General features: G+C 38.5%; 2 protein-coding genes across 10 annotated transcripts; one reads left to right on the plus strand and one right to left on the minus strand.

Moving 5' to 3' along the window:
* Positions 1-421: 421 nt before the first annotated feature.
* Positions 422-7,366, plus strand: LOC116265167 (uncharacterized). Of its 9 annotated transcripts, none has more exons than XM_031645703.2 (14): positions 422-711; positions 1,729-1,777; positions 3,415-3,452; positions 3,554-4,273; positions 4,372-4,518; positions 4,654-4,752; positions 4,863-4,949; positions 5,092-5,340; positions 5,522-5,650; positions 5,729-5,811; positions 5,925-5,997; positions 6,098-6,168; positions 6,418-6,590; positions 7,084-7,366. In XM_031645703.2, the coding sequence occupies exons 3-12, from the start codon at positions 3,429-3,431 to the stop codon at positions 6,155-6,157; spliced, it is 1,671 nt and encodes a 556-aa protein (XP_031501563.1). In that variant the 5' UTR covers positions 422-711; positions 1,729-1,777; positions 3,415-3,428; the 3' UTR covers positions 6,158-6,168; positions 6,418-6,590; positions 7,084-7,366. The 9 variants fall into 9 exon arrangements, with proteins under 9 accessions (XP_031501563.1, XP_031501565.1, XP_031501561.1 ...); XM_031645705.2 differs by having other exon boundaries at positions 3,415-3,440; XM_031645707.2 differs by lacking the exon at positions 422-711 and having other exon boundaries at positions 1,390-1,777; positions 5,092-5,190; positions 5,257-5,340.
* Positions 7,367-9,409: 2,043 nt separating this feature from the next.
* Positions 9,410-12,338, minus strand: LOC116266028 (uncharacterized). The gene is made up of 3 exons (XM_031647085.2): positions 11,916-12,338; positions 11,097-11,276; positions 9,410-9,729 (listed from the first exon to the last, which is right to left on the minus strand). The coding sequence occupies exons 1-3, from the start codon at positions 12,171-12,173 to the stop codon at positions 9,511-9,513; spliced, it is 657 nt and encodes a 218-aa protein (XP_031502945.1). The 5' UTR covers positions 12,174-12,338; the 3' UTR covers positions 9,410-9,510.
* Between the last annotated feature and the right edge of the window lie 586 nt (positions 12,339-12,924).

Raw genomic sequence — 12,924 nt, forward strand, 5'->3', positions numbered from 1 at the left:
GCTTGGGTCCTACCTAACCCGTGACCCAGTAATTGAACAATGCCGATCTAACTCGAAGTCGGATCACCGGGTTTGGCAACTATTTCGATGTGATGGTGCCACATGAGCAAAAGATAGACGTACAAGCACATATAGCATTTTTGCCTATGCACTTACTGTATGGCACTATCTATCTGTCCTATAACACAATATAATATATGTCTAGCTAGTTTGCACATGCCTCAACTTGTCCTACATACATAATGTGCTATCTCTACTTTAGTAACCATGTTATATATATATATATTCAAAATGTATAATATCACATTCCAAGCCAAAATGTGGGCCACAAATAATCAATAGCCCCCAAAAATGCAGCGCAGAATATATGGCATGATCAATATCTCCTGAGGACTCCCAGAATTTCTTCGATTCCAATAGATCAGGTGGTGCTTGTAAATGAGAAATTTTCCTACCTATCAACCAGAATATCCTCCTCTCTATAGATAATATAGAAATTTTCTTCAAACCATCATTGATATCAACCTGAATAAAAAAAGTTTCCTTACCTATAAATGACCATTGAGGATTTGCGTTCACCTTCCAAAGTGATCACATGTCGTTTGCTACATGATTATAATTCAAGCTTTTGGTCGAGGAATCACTGACGAAACATGCAATCGCTGACCACCTGAAAGGAGCTTTTCAACCTATCCAGTGTCTCAGAAGGAAGTAAGATTCCTGTCTTCCCCTCTACCACTTGAATCTTCAGTCGCTCTTGAAAGCCACTTTCCCCCACTTCAAACTTTCTACAGATTTCAGCCCACGATTTCCCCATGGGAGGCTTCCCCGGGAGAAATTGACCATCAGAAACACCTAGCCTTGCTTATATGAACTAAAGTACCTACCATTTATGTGAACTAAATCAATAAGAGTAAGATCATTCTTAGGAGAATTTACTAGAACAATCATTGATTTATGTTATGAATTTGGTATTGATTGTGTAAAATGATAATGGGAGCGAGAGAGGCGTGTTAATGCAGGATCAGAGAAACAAGATTTATTTTCATATTTTGGATTTTTATTTGTAATTCTCTTTTGTTTGGTTCCACATCCATAGATCTATTTTTGCCCTATTTAAGGCAGTTTAGACCCCATTTGTAATCAGTTCTGGAACTAATGAAAACTCTAATTCGTCATTCGTTTCATTTTTCCCCTTTTTCATTCCTTTTGATTCTCCTTGTTGATCATGGATTATAATAGCAATCTTCCTGTCGTGGCTGATGTTTTTAATAAAAAAAACTGCCTGTTACGTTTTCAATGCTCAAACAGTGAACGTACCTAGAGGGAGAGTGGTTGAGTTGTTCGAATCTGACAAACACTGTTTCCCTGGACCTAGCTGTTCGAATAAGCAGACTTGCAGACTAGTTCAGGACCCCAGTTGCAGATGGATTGTCACATCGTCGCCCCAAAACGAGGTTTTAAATATCTTGGGAACTTTCGAAAATCCGTAAATTGATAGCTGCTCGGTTGGGTTCACAAACAAATTTTCAAGCCTAATTGGGAGGACTTAATGCTAATGGCGTGATTGAAATGTTGGTTATTGATTTTAAAAAATATAAAGAATATGAAGCCACAATAAATATGGAACTCGCAACCGACCAACCTGGTGAGAATCTCCCATTCTCCAACCTCTTAATCGCTCCCCCTCTCTCGCCTACCTAGTTTCATCCTCTTTTCTTGTCTCAGAGGAAGCGAGGTGATCCGCTGGGGCGTGCGTAAAATCGTAGCCTTCAGGGTAATCCTTTTCCTCTCTCCCCTGTTCCTTTTTGTTCTTTTATTCCCTTCTTCTTCGTTTATGTTAGTAACTACGCCAATACCATCTTCCTACGTAAGGGTTCATAAAGAGAATCATCCAAGTGTTTTTTTTTTTTTACTGTAAGTGCTTCTGTTAAGCGCCAACAATGAAGTCTTCTTTCTTGACGATAAATTGTTCTTGATATTGTGGAAGAGTTCTTGAAGCAATATTAGTGGTGCCATTGTAATGAAAAACGTTAATGTGTGACGCTTTAGGAACTGAATCATGTCTCAGAGTCGAAGCACAGGTACATGGTTCCTGGAAGCTTTATGAAAAAGTGGACTGCATGCATGCGCCTTTTCTTATGCCTGGAAACTCTAAATGATGCTCGCTTTGTGTAATTGAAACCACCTAGCTTTGGTGATGAAAATGCATTTCCCTCGTTGAGAAAGAATTGGGTTTTCCCTTAAAGCATACTTTATCTAAAACTTTTATGTGGTGGGTATTTATTTGGAAAAGAGAAACTCCGCTTGAATCAGTTTTTACTGATTTTCCGCGTGTAGCGTTTCTTGCTTTTCCTTTGCTCATGATTTCTGATTGCTTTTATGCATTCTCATGCTTCAAAGTGTTAGGCATCTTCTAAGAACTTGCTTCTTGCTTCGTGATTTATGCATCATTTCTCGCACTCGTTTATTGCCCCTGCGATTATGCCACAAAGGTATGGCAATGGTTCAAAGACTTAGTGAATGCTCCTTTCCGTTTCAAGGGGCTTTCACTTTGAACTTTATGCTGTTGGAGAGATTAGGAGACGGTTACAGCGCAGCCAGGTCTGTCACCCCAAGAATGGTTTCTCTGTTAAGGGAAATGATTTGTTGTCAAGAATGCAAAAATAAATTATTTTATCAATGTCTACTATAACGAGGTCTCTTTGAGAGGAAGTCTTTACTTTTAACATAAGACACAGTCAAGCTGATAATTTTGCTAAAAGATGACCTTTTATCTGGAAACTGGTGATGGAAATAAAGGAAAAGTAGATCCACAAATGCATTTCCATCGTTATGATGATCCATGAGCTAAAAGCAAACAAATTTGTGAAGACTTTTGCATATCTTCCTTTAGTGGCTAAAGAAAATGAAGGCCATGAATAGTGGCCTATGGTCATTTCCATGGTAACTATGTGCAAATACTTGGGTCAAGTTCTTCCTTTTTTGTCAAATGACAAATGGCGTAAAAAGTTCATCAAGCACTAACAGGCAATGCGTTTAATGTAATCTACTGCTTGTTCAAGTGTTGATAGTGGTAGCCATGAACTTCTATGTTGCCAAGGCTGCAACTAAGCCTCATGTTGCAGGAGCAGTTTCTTCATGTTAGAGAAACAAGAAAAAAGGAAGTCCTTTAGTTGATCTTGCAGCTCCATAGTTCATTCTTCTCCATGCTTCACTAATATGTGGTATAAGAAATCTTGTCAGGGTTTGGTTCCTATTTTCATGTCCTAGTTCTTCCTATATAGAATTACTTGAGCTGCTTTTGTCTTAATTATGATCATTAACTCTCTATATTCTTTTGTTCTTCATAGTTTCTTGCATCCATGGAAAATGTTTCATTTTGATGAATTGCTGCTTTTATGTGGTATGCAGGATTCTGATTCACTATGAAAAAAATAGTAAGTGAAGAGGTTTGTATTTCAAAAACTTGCTTTCCTTTGATTGTTTTCTAGTATGTTCTGGACTGTTTAATGGGCTTTTGTTTTTTTCCTTTTTCTTATAACGTTGGCAGGATATAAATATTAACAAGGAGCAGGGAAGAACATGTCGTGTCCAAAACAGATGTGGTGTTATTAAATTGTCAAATTTTTTAAAAAATCTAAAGCCAAAACAAAGAGCTTCACTTGAAGGTACTGCCTTTGCCCCATTGCTGTCCTTACCTAAGCTCATGGTTTCTCAAAGTTTAATGTACGATCTTCTTCAAAGATGGTGTGTTGAGAAAAAAACATTTCAACTTGGTGGCAAATATGTGGAGTTTTCTTTGAGCGATATTGCTCTTATATTGGGTTTAAGAGTTGTGGATGCTGGGGGCACAAGTCTTGCGCAGAAAAGCAAAAAATATGACATTCTAAAAAGGATATTTGAGGGGAAAAAGATCATTAAACAGCGTGATGTTGAAGCTGCACTCAGGAAATACCACGGTGATGATCATTTAGAGGAACACACTAGGTTAGCTTTAGTTTATATTATGATGACGTTGTTATTCCCTAATAGCGGCACAAGTATAAAATCAAGTTATGTTGCCTTGGTAAAAGATCTTAGCAAGTTCAACAGCATGGCATGGGGAAAATTTGTGCATGAAAAATTGGTTGAGTCACTCTGTCATGCTTCTGTGCAACTGAAAAGGGACTGTACAGTTGAGGAGTCCTCTAGAGTACTTTGTCGAAGGAGTTCAAGTGAAACTGGCAGACAAAAATCGGTCATTTTGCAAGGGTGTACGGTTGCAATCCAGGTATGTTACTTTGAACCAGACCATCATTTTTTATAGGTCTGTTTAGTGCATTGTTCTAGGGTTTCTCAATATTAGTAATTTGTGATGCATCCTTCCAGATCTGGGCCTTTGAACACATTCCATCACTACAGCCTCAATCATCACTTACAAGCTTCCCTCGCATCCTAAGATATAGTTGGGTAGCCCATTCTTATAAAAATAAAGATGTTGGTGCTCTCACATTGAAGACCTTGGATTTGGATGATGTAAGTAAATTATGAGCATCAGACATACATGAAACATGTACATTGTACAAAACTTACAATGACTATATGTGCATTAGGACATTTGTGATCACCAGAGAACTCTTTTGTCAATTTATTCTACTTACTATTTGGTAGGTTATAAAGGTTCTGCATCCAACCCCGATTGAGTTGAACGAGCCCGTAATTAGGGAGGTCCTTGACATGAAAAATGGATCTAGTTCAGTATCTTGTCTGGTAACGTCTTCTTACTAGTCTATTTCTGTGCCTATATCGATTGCTTGAAAATAATTTTTTTTTTTTGGTGATTTTGACTCTCTTCAATGTTTATTTGATTTGTGGAACAGATGATAGATGATGAACATGATAGAGGTACTTCCATAGAAGATAAGAAGGTGTGGAGTTTAGGTCGATATAGGTGGTTGACTAGTGACGTAAGACTTATGGACTTGTCACCATGTTTCCTGGGATTGGTTAATTTGGTTCTACTCAAAACATGTTCTGTTGATTGCTGACATCCTATCACTTGCATAAGTTTGTTGGCTTCATGATAAGACTATCACTTTCCTTGTGCAGATCATGGAGGAGTACATAGATATATTGCGGAGACGGAATTATTCCTTGCATAAAGATCAAAACCATTTGAGATGCATCTTCCTTAGTGTCTACTTTATGGTACAACTTTGTTATCAAGCTCAAGTTCTATTTCTTATTAAATTAAGTCTCTTTTTTGCCTTGCAGCAAATGGTTAAACTAAGATTAGATGGGGCTCGTGCACACTTAGAGACAAAAAATGCTGGCTATTCATTTGAGAACTGTGATAAGGTATTGTGCCTTGTTAAATTTTCCTTTTTTAGGTTATTGTCATTGACCATGTACTTAATTCCTGTTTTCTCTTTCCATATTTGAGGAGCACCCTAACCCCTATATGGGATCTGAACTAGTGAAGTCTAAGGGAGAACTGTTTGTGACTCTTATCATTTATGAACTTGTCTGCCTTCTGCAGATTTTCATTCCAGGTCATTGGGATGAGAACCACTGGGTTCTTTATGTAGTCAACATGAAAGAAAGAAGGCTTGAGTTCTATAATTCATTAAATACTACACATCATTGCAACAATGATATCGATGATTTGGTACTGTCTCCTTTCTCTATAACCTTTCATCTTTTTTATTTTTCTAAAATCATCTTCTAAGGACACTGTCTTTTTCAGGTTGCTTTTTTCGGAAAAAATTTTTTCAGCATGTATGATTGGAAATACAAACATTTTGTGGACACTCCACAACAAGGAAATGGGTAAATGCTGATTGATCTTAACCGGCATTTCTGCAGATGTTAGTAGTAGTTCTTTTGCAGCTGAGTGATTATTCCATGTACTATATGCTAAAAATAAATGTAGTGTCTTTTAGGCATGACTGTGGGTTCTTTGTCCTAAAGTACATCGAGTGCTTATCTGAAGGCGAAAATCTTAATTTCGGCCAGGTATATTCAGTCTAGTGTTGCATCCTTTTTCTCTGTGGCTGCTTACTGAAGATGGAATGCTTTAAGCTTTTATGATTTGAGTTTTTTTTTTTTTTTTCAGAATGATATATCCAGATTCAGGAAACAGGTGCTAGCAGATATTCGTGCAAATGTAAAGTAGGGTGGTTAATTGTAAGTTTTGGGTGCACAAATCTATCTTTTATCTGAGCCAAATTATCCTCTAAATTTCTGCCTTAAAATTTCAAGGTTAAGTGTGTATTTGCTACTAAGTTTTTGGGTATCACCATGTAATTCTTTTTCTGTTTACTACATTTTCTTGTTTTAATAGATTAATTTGGTCGTCCTAGCAAAGTTTATGTGGGCTGCCTGAATTAGAAGTATCTTCGCACATTTTTTGAGTTATTTGCTTTTGTATTTCAGGGATTGGCTCCATGTGCATATCTGTTTAGCAAGCTGCTCTGCCAACCATGAAGCACAGGTGGAATTTGCACGAAAATTACCCCTACACTGATATGGTGGAAGCTAAAATGAGCGGATAATGCAAATTGGCTTAGTACTTTGGGGCTGCTTATCCAACTAATCGGATCAACTTGGTAATAGTTTTGGTTTTATTCAATTGCTTTATCCTCAGTGTGCAGCTCGAAATACTGTTTGTCAGGATTCTGGTTAAAAAAATTCACACATCTAGGATTATATTCATGCTATATTCTATTAGACTGTGAATATCTACTGGGTCATCATGGACATGCATCTCCTCTGGTTGCTGCAGTTTTTCTCATACTTGATGTGTGTCTGAGTTTTGATTCTGTGGTCCACGAGAGGGTCTCTTCTGTCGTAGATAGGTCAGCACGCCTATTTCATGCAACAAATATGTATTTCATCTTAGTGTTAAGCTGCACATACTGCTTGATCTGTTCGTTTTGATATGCTTTTGAGCAAATGTGTGTGCATTACTGCAATGCTTGTATCTGTTGTTTCATTCTTCACCTAACACTAATTACTTCATGTAACTTTGTATTTACCAAGTCATTGACATGAACGAGTTGGAGTCATTCAAGCAACTAAAAGCAAATTTTGTTTGTGCAGAAGGGTGTACATGTTAGTGTGAAACAAGAGGGCCAATAAAGGTACAGGCTAATGGGGTTGTCAATTGTGAGAAATTTGCAATGCAACTTCTGAAGCTATGCTTTGCTTGCGTTTGACAGTTGTATCTCTTTGAATGTACTACTATTAATTCGTTGAAGGAGAATTCATCATAGTTGCATCTTGTTGAATATACCACTATAATTTTGCAGAACTTTGTACTTCTGTATTTATTCTACCTGTTCAAAGCAATACACAAGCGGGAACCGTTCATATTTCTTGAACATCATTTGAATCTCATGAGTGGCAGATATTGGTAAAATCATCTTGTCCATTAGGGGCATCTTGACCTCGGATGTGATCTGGTCTCCGCACTCAAGCAACAGACTGAATCATTTAAGAAATGGGAACGTTTTGTCCTAGATATGATGTGATCTCCAGACCCTTGGATTTTGACATACATGGATTGAGATGCATGTTAAAGATGTGGCTGGATTTTTTTAAAAATTGAAAAAATTATAAAACTTTGTCAATTATAATAATTCTGTCTATTTACAGACCAATATAGCAGGACGTTACTAGGTTTCGATCGATGGAGATGGGAAGATGTATTTGCATTGAGAAAGAAAATGAAAAGAAGTTTTTTTTTATGTCTGGTGCTTATTGGATGATAAGAACATGTTGCTTATTGAATGATAAGAAACTTAGCTTACATGACTCGAGGAATACTTCTACGTTCTTTCTCCTCTAGATGGTGTAACTGGATGCTCATGTCATTGGTATTATTACGAAGGGATAAAAAGAAAAGGGCAGTTGTCGCCGAAAATTTATAGTTTGATTGCTTTGAACCTGATTTTTCCTTAATCTTGACCCAAATCTTTTTGGGTTTAGTCTGCGCCTGAGTCTTAAAGTGCCTGGTCTGAAATCAATCATCCGTCCTTTAAACTCAACTATCGGTTGCAGGTTTGCTCCAAGAAATACTGTCCGCTGTGTTTCGCTAGAAAACCGAACCGAAAGCAGGTTTGTTCGTTGTGTTCATCTAAATAGAATGGGTTTGATGAAAAACCGGAACCTTTCATTGAGGAACAGACCTTCCGGTGGTCGTATTTTGGACTACTCTCTGGTAGATGCATGTTCTAACTAATGCCTCGAAAAACCACGATCTGCTCTTCGGAAATGAAACACACACCTAGAAATTGAACTAGTTGGCTTTCAGGAAGAAAAGAGAAAAGGAAAGCAACGTTGGAGTTGGATTTATCTGAGATTATTTTGTTTGGCATACACCACATAACTTTTTGTGATTATGGCAATGGAGCACCAAGTTTTCTAAATGCAGATCTGACCAGAGGAGAACGAAAGGAGGAAAAGGGAAAAGCGAAACCCATGGGTTGCACTTTCCCTTGCTTGATGCTGTCGCTATGTGCTTGCTGTAAGCCTTAACATGCTTGTCTTGTCACTCTGTGCTTGCTCTCGAACTTAGGTTCAGTTGCATCTTGGATGACACCTTCAAAAAGCTGTTCTTTGGTCAGATACCGGCTTTTATATGAAAATTTGGTTTTTTTAAGCCAGTTTCTAAAACCTAGTTCGTGTATTTGAATGATGAGAAAACAATATTTTTTGCGAAAAACTAAGGGAGAGCGGAGCCAGGATACTCATGCTCTTTGGAAAATGCCGTTTGGTCAAACCTGGATTTTTTCACAAGCTTAGTTTCGACCATCATTTAAACACACCTTAAACGTCACTACCTTCAACACCGGTTAAACCCAGACACAATAATGTAAGGATGATAGCTCTATGAGAAAGATGCAAGGATTAATACATAAAATAACTTTTTTATTTGATCATCGATGTATAAAAGTGGAAGATATTTTAGCCATTTGCATCAAACTCAAACTTCCTTTTTGCATGCGCGCTCCTCCAAAAGAACACACCATAATAACTGGGAGAGGTACATCAAGATCTATCAGTAGCACACTCGATCAAACATGTTTTTTAAATCTATACTGGTAGCTTCCACGTAATTCGGTTCCGACTACCATCTTCATCCTGTAATTCAAAATTGTAGGGAAGGCGACCGTAGGTGTGGTGAGTAAGTCAACAGTGGTTTTTCATCACTAAAAAGGAAGCGTGTTGATGGTAGACTCCTATAGTTTACCTTGCAAGGATTAGACACCATCAAGTAGTCCAGTTCTTGACAAAGGTTCTCATCATTCAAAGACGAATCTTCGTTTCTTTACGAAGGTCATATAAGAAAAATCGAAAGATCAAAGCAGCGTGCAGTTAGTTTCCAGATTGTACGCAATTCATAACATGAAGTGAGCCAAAAAGCTAAAAACCAACATTTTTTGAATTATGAAATGTCACCCGCAGTACATGGTGTGTCGTCGCAAATGGACAACAATACAACAAAAAAGGCCCATCTCTTTGCTCTTACTTTCCCCATCTTGAGAGAATTAGCAGGCCAACAATAGTGAAGCAGGATACAGCAACTATGCTCACCACCAGTGCAAAGGCATAGAACAAACTTGGCAAGTTAAAGTACCTCTGAATTTTCTTGAGACCCTTGTCAATGATGGGAGCTAAAGCAGCTGCACCAGCGACACGAAATGGCCGTGTGACATTGTTTCCAGTCCACATCAAGATAACAATCTGCCATGAATGGATAAGTCTTTCAGGTTTAATAGAAACCGTCACTGCAGGCCAAGACATGTGTTGTGCAAATGTCGTACATCATTTCTTTACTAGAAGCACATAGAAAACCAAATGGCAACTGCCATTTGGAAACCCATGATGAAGTAGTTTCCTAACTAATAAAAAGGCTAGACCCCATGCACACTTCATACTTGCCAACATGTATTCCAAGTTCCAACCAACATTTTTTTTCAAAATAAACATCAAATTTCCAAGAAAGTGGGGAAATAGGAAAAACATATAAGAAAATACAAACTACCAGAGGTTAACTCTATTAAGTCAATACAGAATATTAGATCAACTATCACAGGTCAAATCGAAGTCATCCAGAACATTAGATCTTTCCACCAACATTCTTCTTTCGTGCTTTAAACTCAAGGATTATATATAGGTCAAGGATTGAAATCACACTATGATGGCAGGCAGTCGGTGAAATGAGCACAAATATTATGCCCACAAATAAGAACAGAAGCATAGGATATGAACCCAGTGATATCAGGTAATGCAAGGATGCATGACATTTTAAACCTAATCCTGACCTATATGTGAAGGAATTGAAATTCCAATGAAGCATCAGTAAATTCAGTGTAGTAAGTAGTAACAACATAAGATTTTTCAGCCAAAACAAGCGCAAGATCAGTTAATCTTCTCTATTGTGTACCTTAACGGTTCTATTATTCAAGTGTTTGGATGAACTATATTTGTGTCCCATCATTGATATCATGTTCCATGAAGAACCCAATTAATCCTCAGAACCTCTAAGGTGGGAAAGTCTGAAGCCCTCTCTTCCAAGGACATCAGATTTGATGATCGGGCACATTTGTAGCTGTACGCTAGTTCCCTAAGAATAAACTAAGGTCTGAATTACTTATTACTGGTTGAACTCCTGCTCACAACATATCTCCAAGCAAGTGCTGTGGGCTGCTCTATGATGAGAAGACTAGCTGTCTTGGTTCGTTTAAGATATGAATTGTTTTGTGTTTTTCTAAAGTTGAGACATGGCACTCAACGTTCTAGATACTCTGGCTATAACATTAATGAGCTTTACCACATATACGCAGAAAGGGGAACCTGCAACATGCTCATATTATCAGGATTAGCTTTTCATAAGAAATGGGGAAACGGAATCCTACAATTGCTAGTTAATCTGCCACATGAAAGAGAACATTATTCAGTAACAGTTCAAAATATTTGAACTCCTTATTTCAAACAAGAGGACGCCAACAAAGTAAAACTTGAACTTCATTTGTGATTTCTTTCAACATAGTCAAGTTTGTAGACAAAGGTAATAAATTAAAATCAGCCCGCAGTACATGCTTCCTTACCCCTAGTAGTGCTTTGAGATTGGCAGCAGGGTTCTTTCCTGTGCTCTTCTCATATCCAAGAAAAGCAAGTATGAAGAATGTTGTGTAGGTGATTCCATCAAAAAGGCCATAGGCTAACACCGCTGATAGCCCAAGTTTTGCAATTTTTGCCCTCAAATCTTCACCACCCGCCTGCTCTGCCTGCTCAAGAGAAAAAAAAAAACCATCAATAAGACTCCACTGCTAAATGATGCCGGTATAAAGTTTCTTATCAGCATACTAACTAATAAGGCATAGGGTTTGCAGGTAGATGATGTGAAACAAAAATAAATTAGAGACTAAATCCCACAGCTTGCTAAAACAAAAACATGGTGTAAATTTATAATCGCTAACGATTCCATGCAAGATTGTAATTTTAAATGCACATTGACACAACTAAACTATTATTATCCTGAGCCTCTTCTATTGAAAGATAATGTGTTTTCGTCCATTGAATAGTTGGACGTATTCCCCTTCAATGATTACGGAACAGAAAGAGAATAACAAATTGCGTGTCACAGGGGTGACATTGGGATCTTCACAAAGGTAAATTAAAACGGAACACTCATAGTTAAACACAGGTCAAACAGTTTCTAAGGGAAAACAAGGCCTTGTACCAACTCAAAAAGCATCATAAGGATGAGAAAATCAGGCAAGGAGACGAGGGATAGTACTGGGTACATGAAAAAATGGCATGCTTAGAAGTTATTAGAAGATGAATGTGGGAGCATGTCGAGCAGAATTGGACTTCCAACTAGTGTAACGGCGTGCTCTCTCACACACACACAAGGCGGAGCTGACCTGAGGCTGAGGAGGAATTCCTCCGCTGCTATCGCTGCTGGCTCCTTCTGCTGAGCTAGACGATGAGCAGCCGGCGGCCACCCTACGACTCCCCCGGTGTCTCAAAACCGGGCAGGCTAGTTTCCCCTTCACCCCATTTGAACGATTGAGTCCAGGGAAGTACTCGAGAAGTCGACGAGGGTTGATGGGGAGGCGGCTAGATTCAAGTTTTGGGAAGCAAGAAGGGCTATGGCTGACGATCATGGCCGGCGAGGCCATCTTCTCTGTGAAACCGGCCAAACGCCAAGTTGGGAGGGATGAAGCCAAGAGGGAAAACTCGCGTTGCGCCTGTGAATGCGTGCGACACCACCAGTACCCAGTTCGTGTCTCTGTGTCCGCTTGCCTTCAGCACATCGCTGCCCTGGGACAGAGTATGATGTCGGTGTTGCACATGCAACATTGGCTACTTGTATAAGCGCCTTTGATTAGTTCACAAACTTTGCTGGAGACTGACAATCAATCGGCCGTGATAACTAATAAAAAAATGTACACTAAAGGGTCTTAAGTTTGAAGATTTTGCAAATAACTGCTTAATTTAAGGCTGGAGACTCTTGGTTAAATAAAATATCTAAAAAGAAGCAATTAGCATGATGCCAAATTATAGACTCCTCTCTCTCTCTCTCTTGCGTAATGCAACCCATTGAAATCATGCTGTGCAAGCAAGTCAATGTGTTTTATGCAACAAAGCTGAAGAGAGCTCCTTTCACTTGTTTTGAGAGTGCGGTAGCACAAAAGGTTCCTTCATTTATATCCTTCCTCATTGGTATCCGAGCAGTCTCCAAGAGATGGTGTTTCCTTTGGAGAGGGTTTCGGCTATGTTGCTGATGTGAAACAATGTCTTCTTTAGAGGTGAGGTGAGGTGTATGACTTTCAAGTTTTTACTTTTCAATCTCCAAGCAGAGATCACAACCACTGTGAAGGCTTTTTGGCGCCATGATCTTGTCTCTAATCACATTCGCGTGTGATTGTT

Source organism: Nymphaea colorata, chromosome 12 (assembly GCF_008831285.2).
Source record: "Nymphaea colorata isolate Beijing-Zhang1983 chromosome 12, ASM883128v2, whole genome shotgun sequence".
NCBI lineage: Eukaryota > Viridiplantae > Streptophyta > Magnoliopsida > Nymphaeales > Nymphaeaceae > Nymphaea > Nymphaea colorata.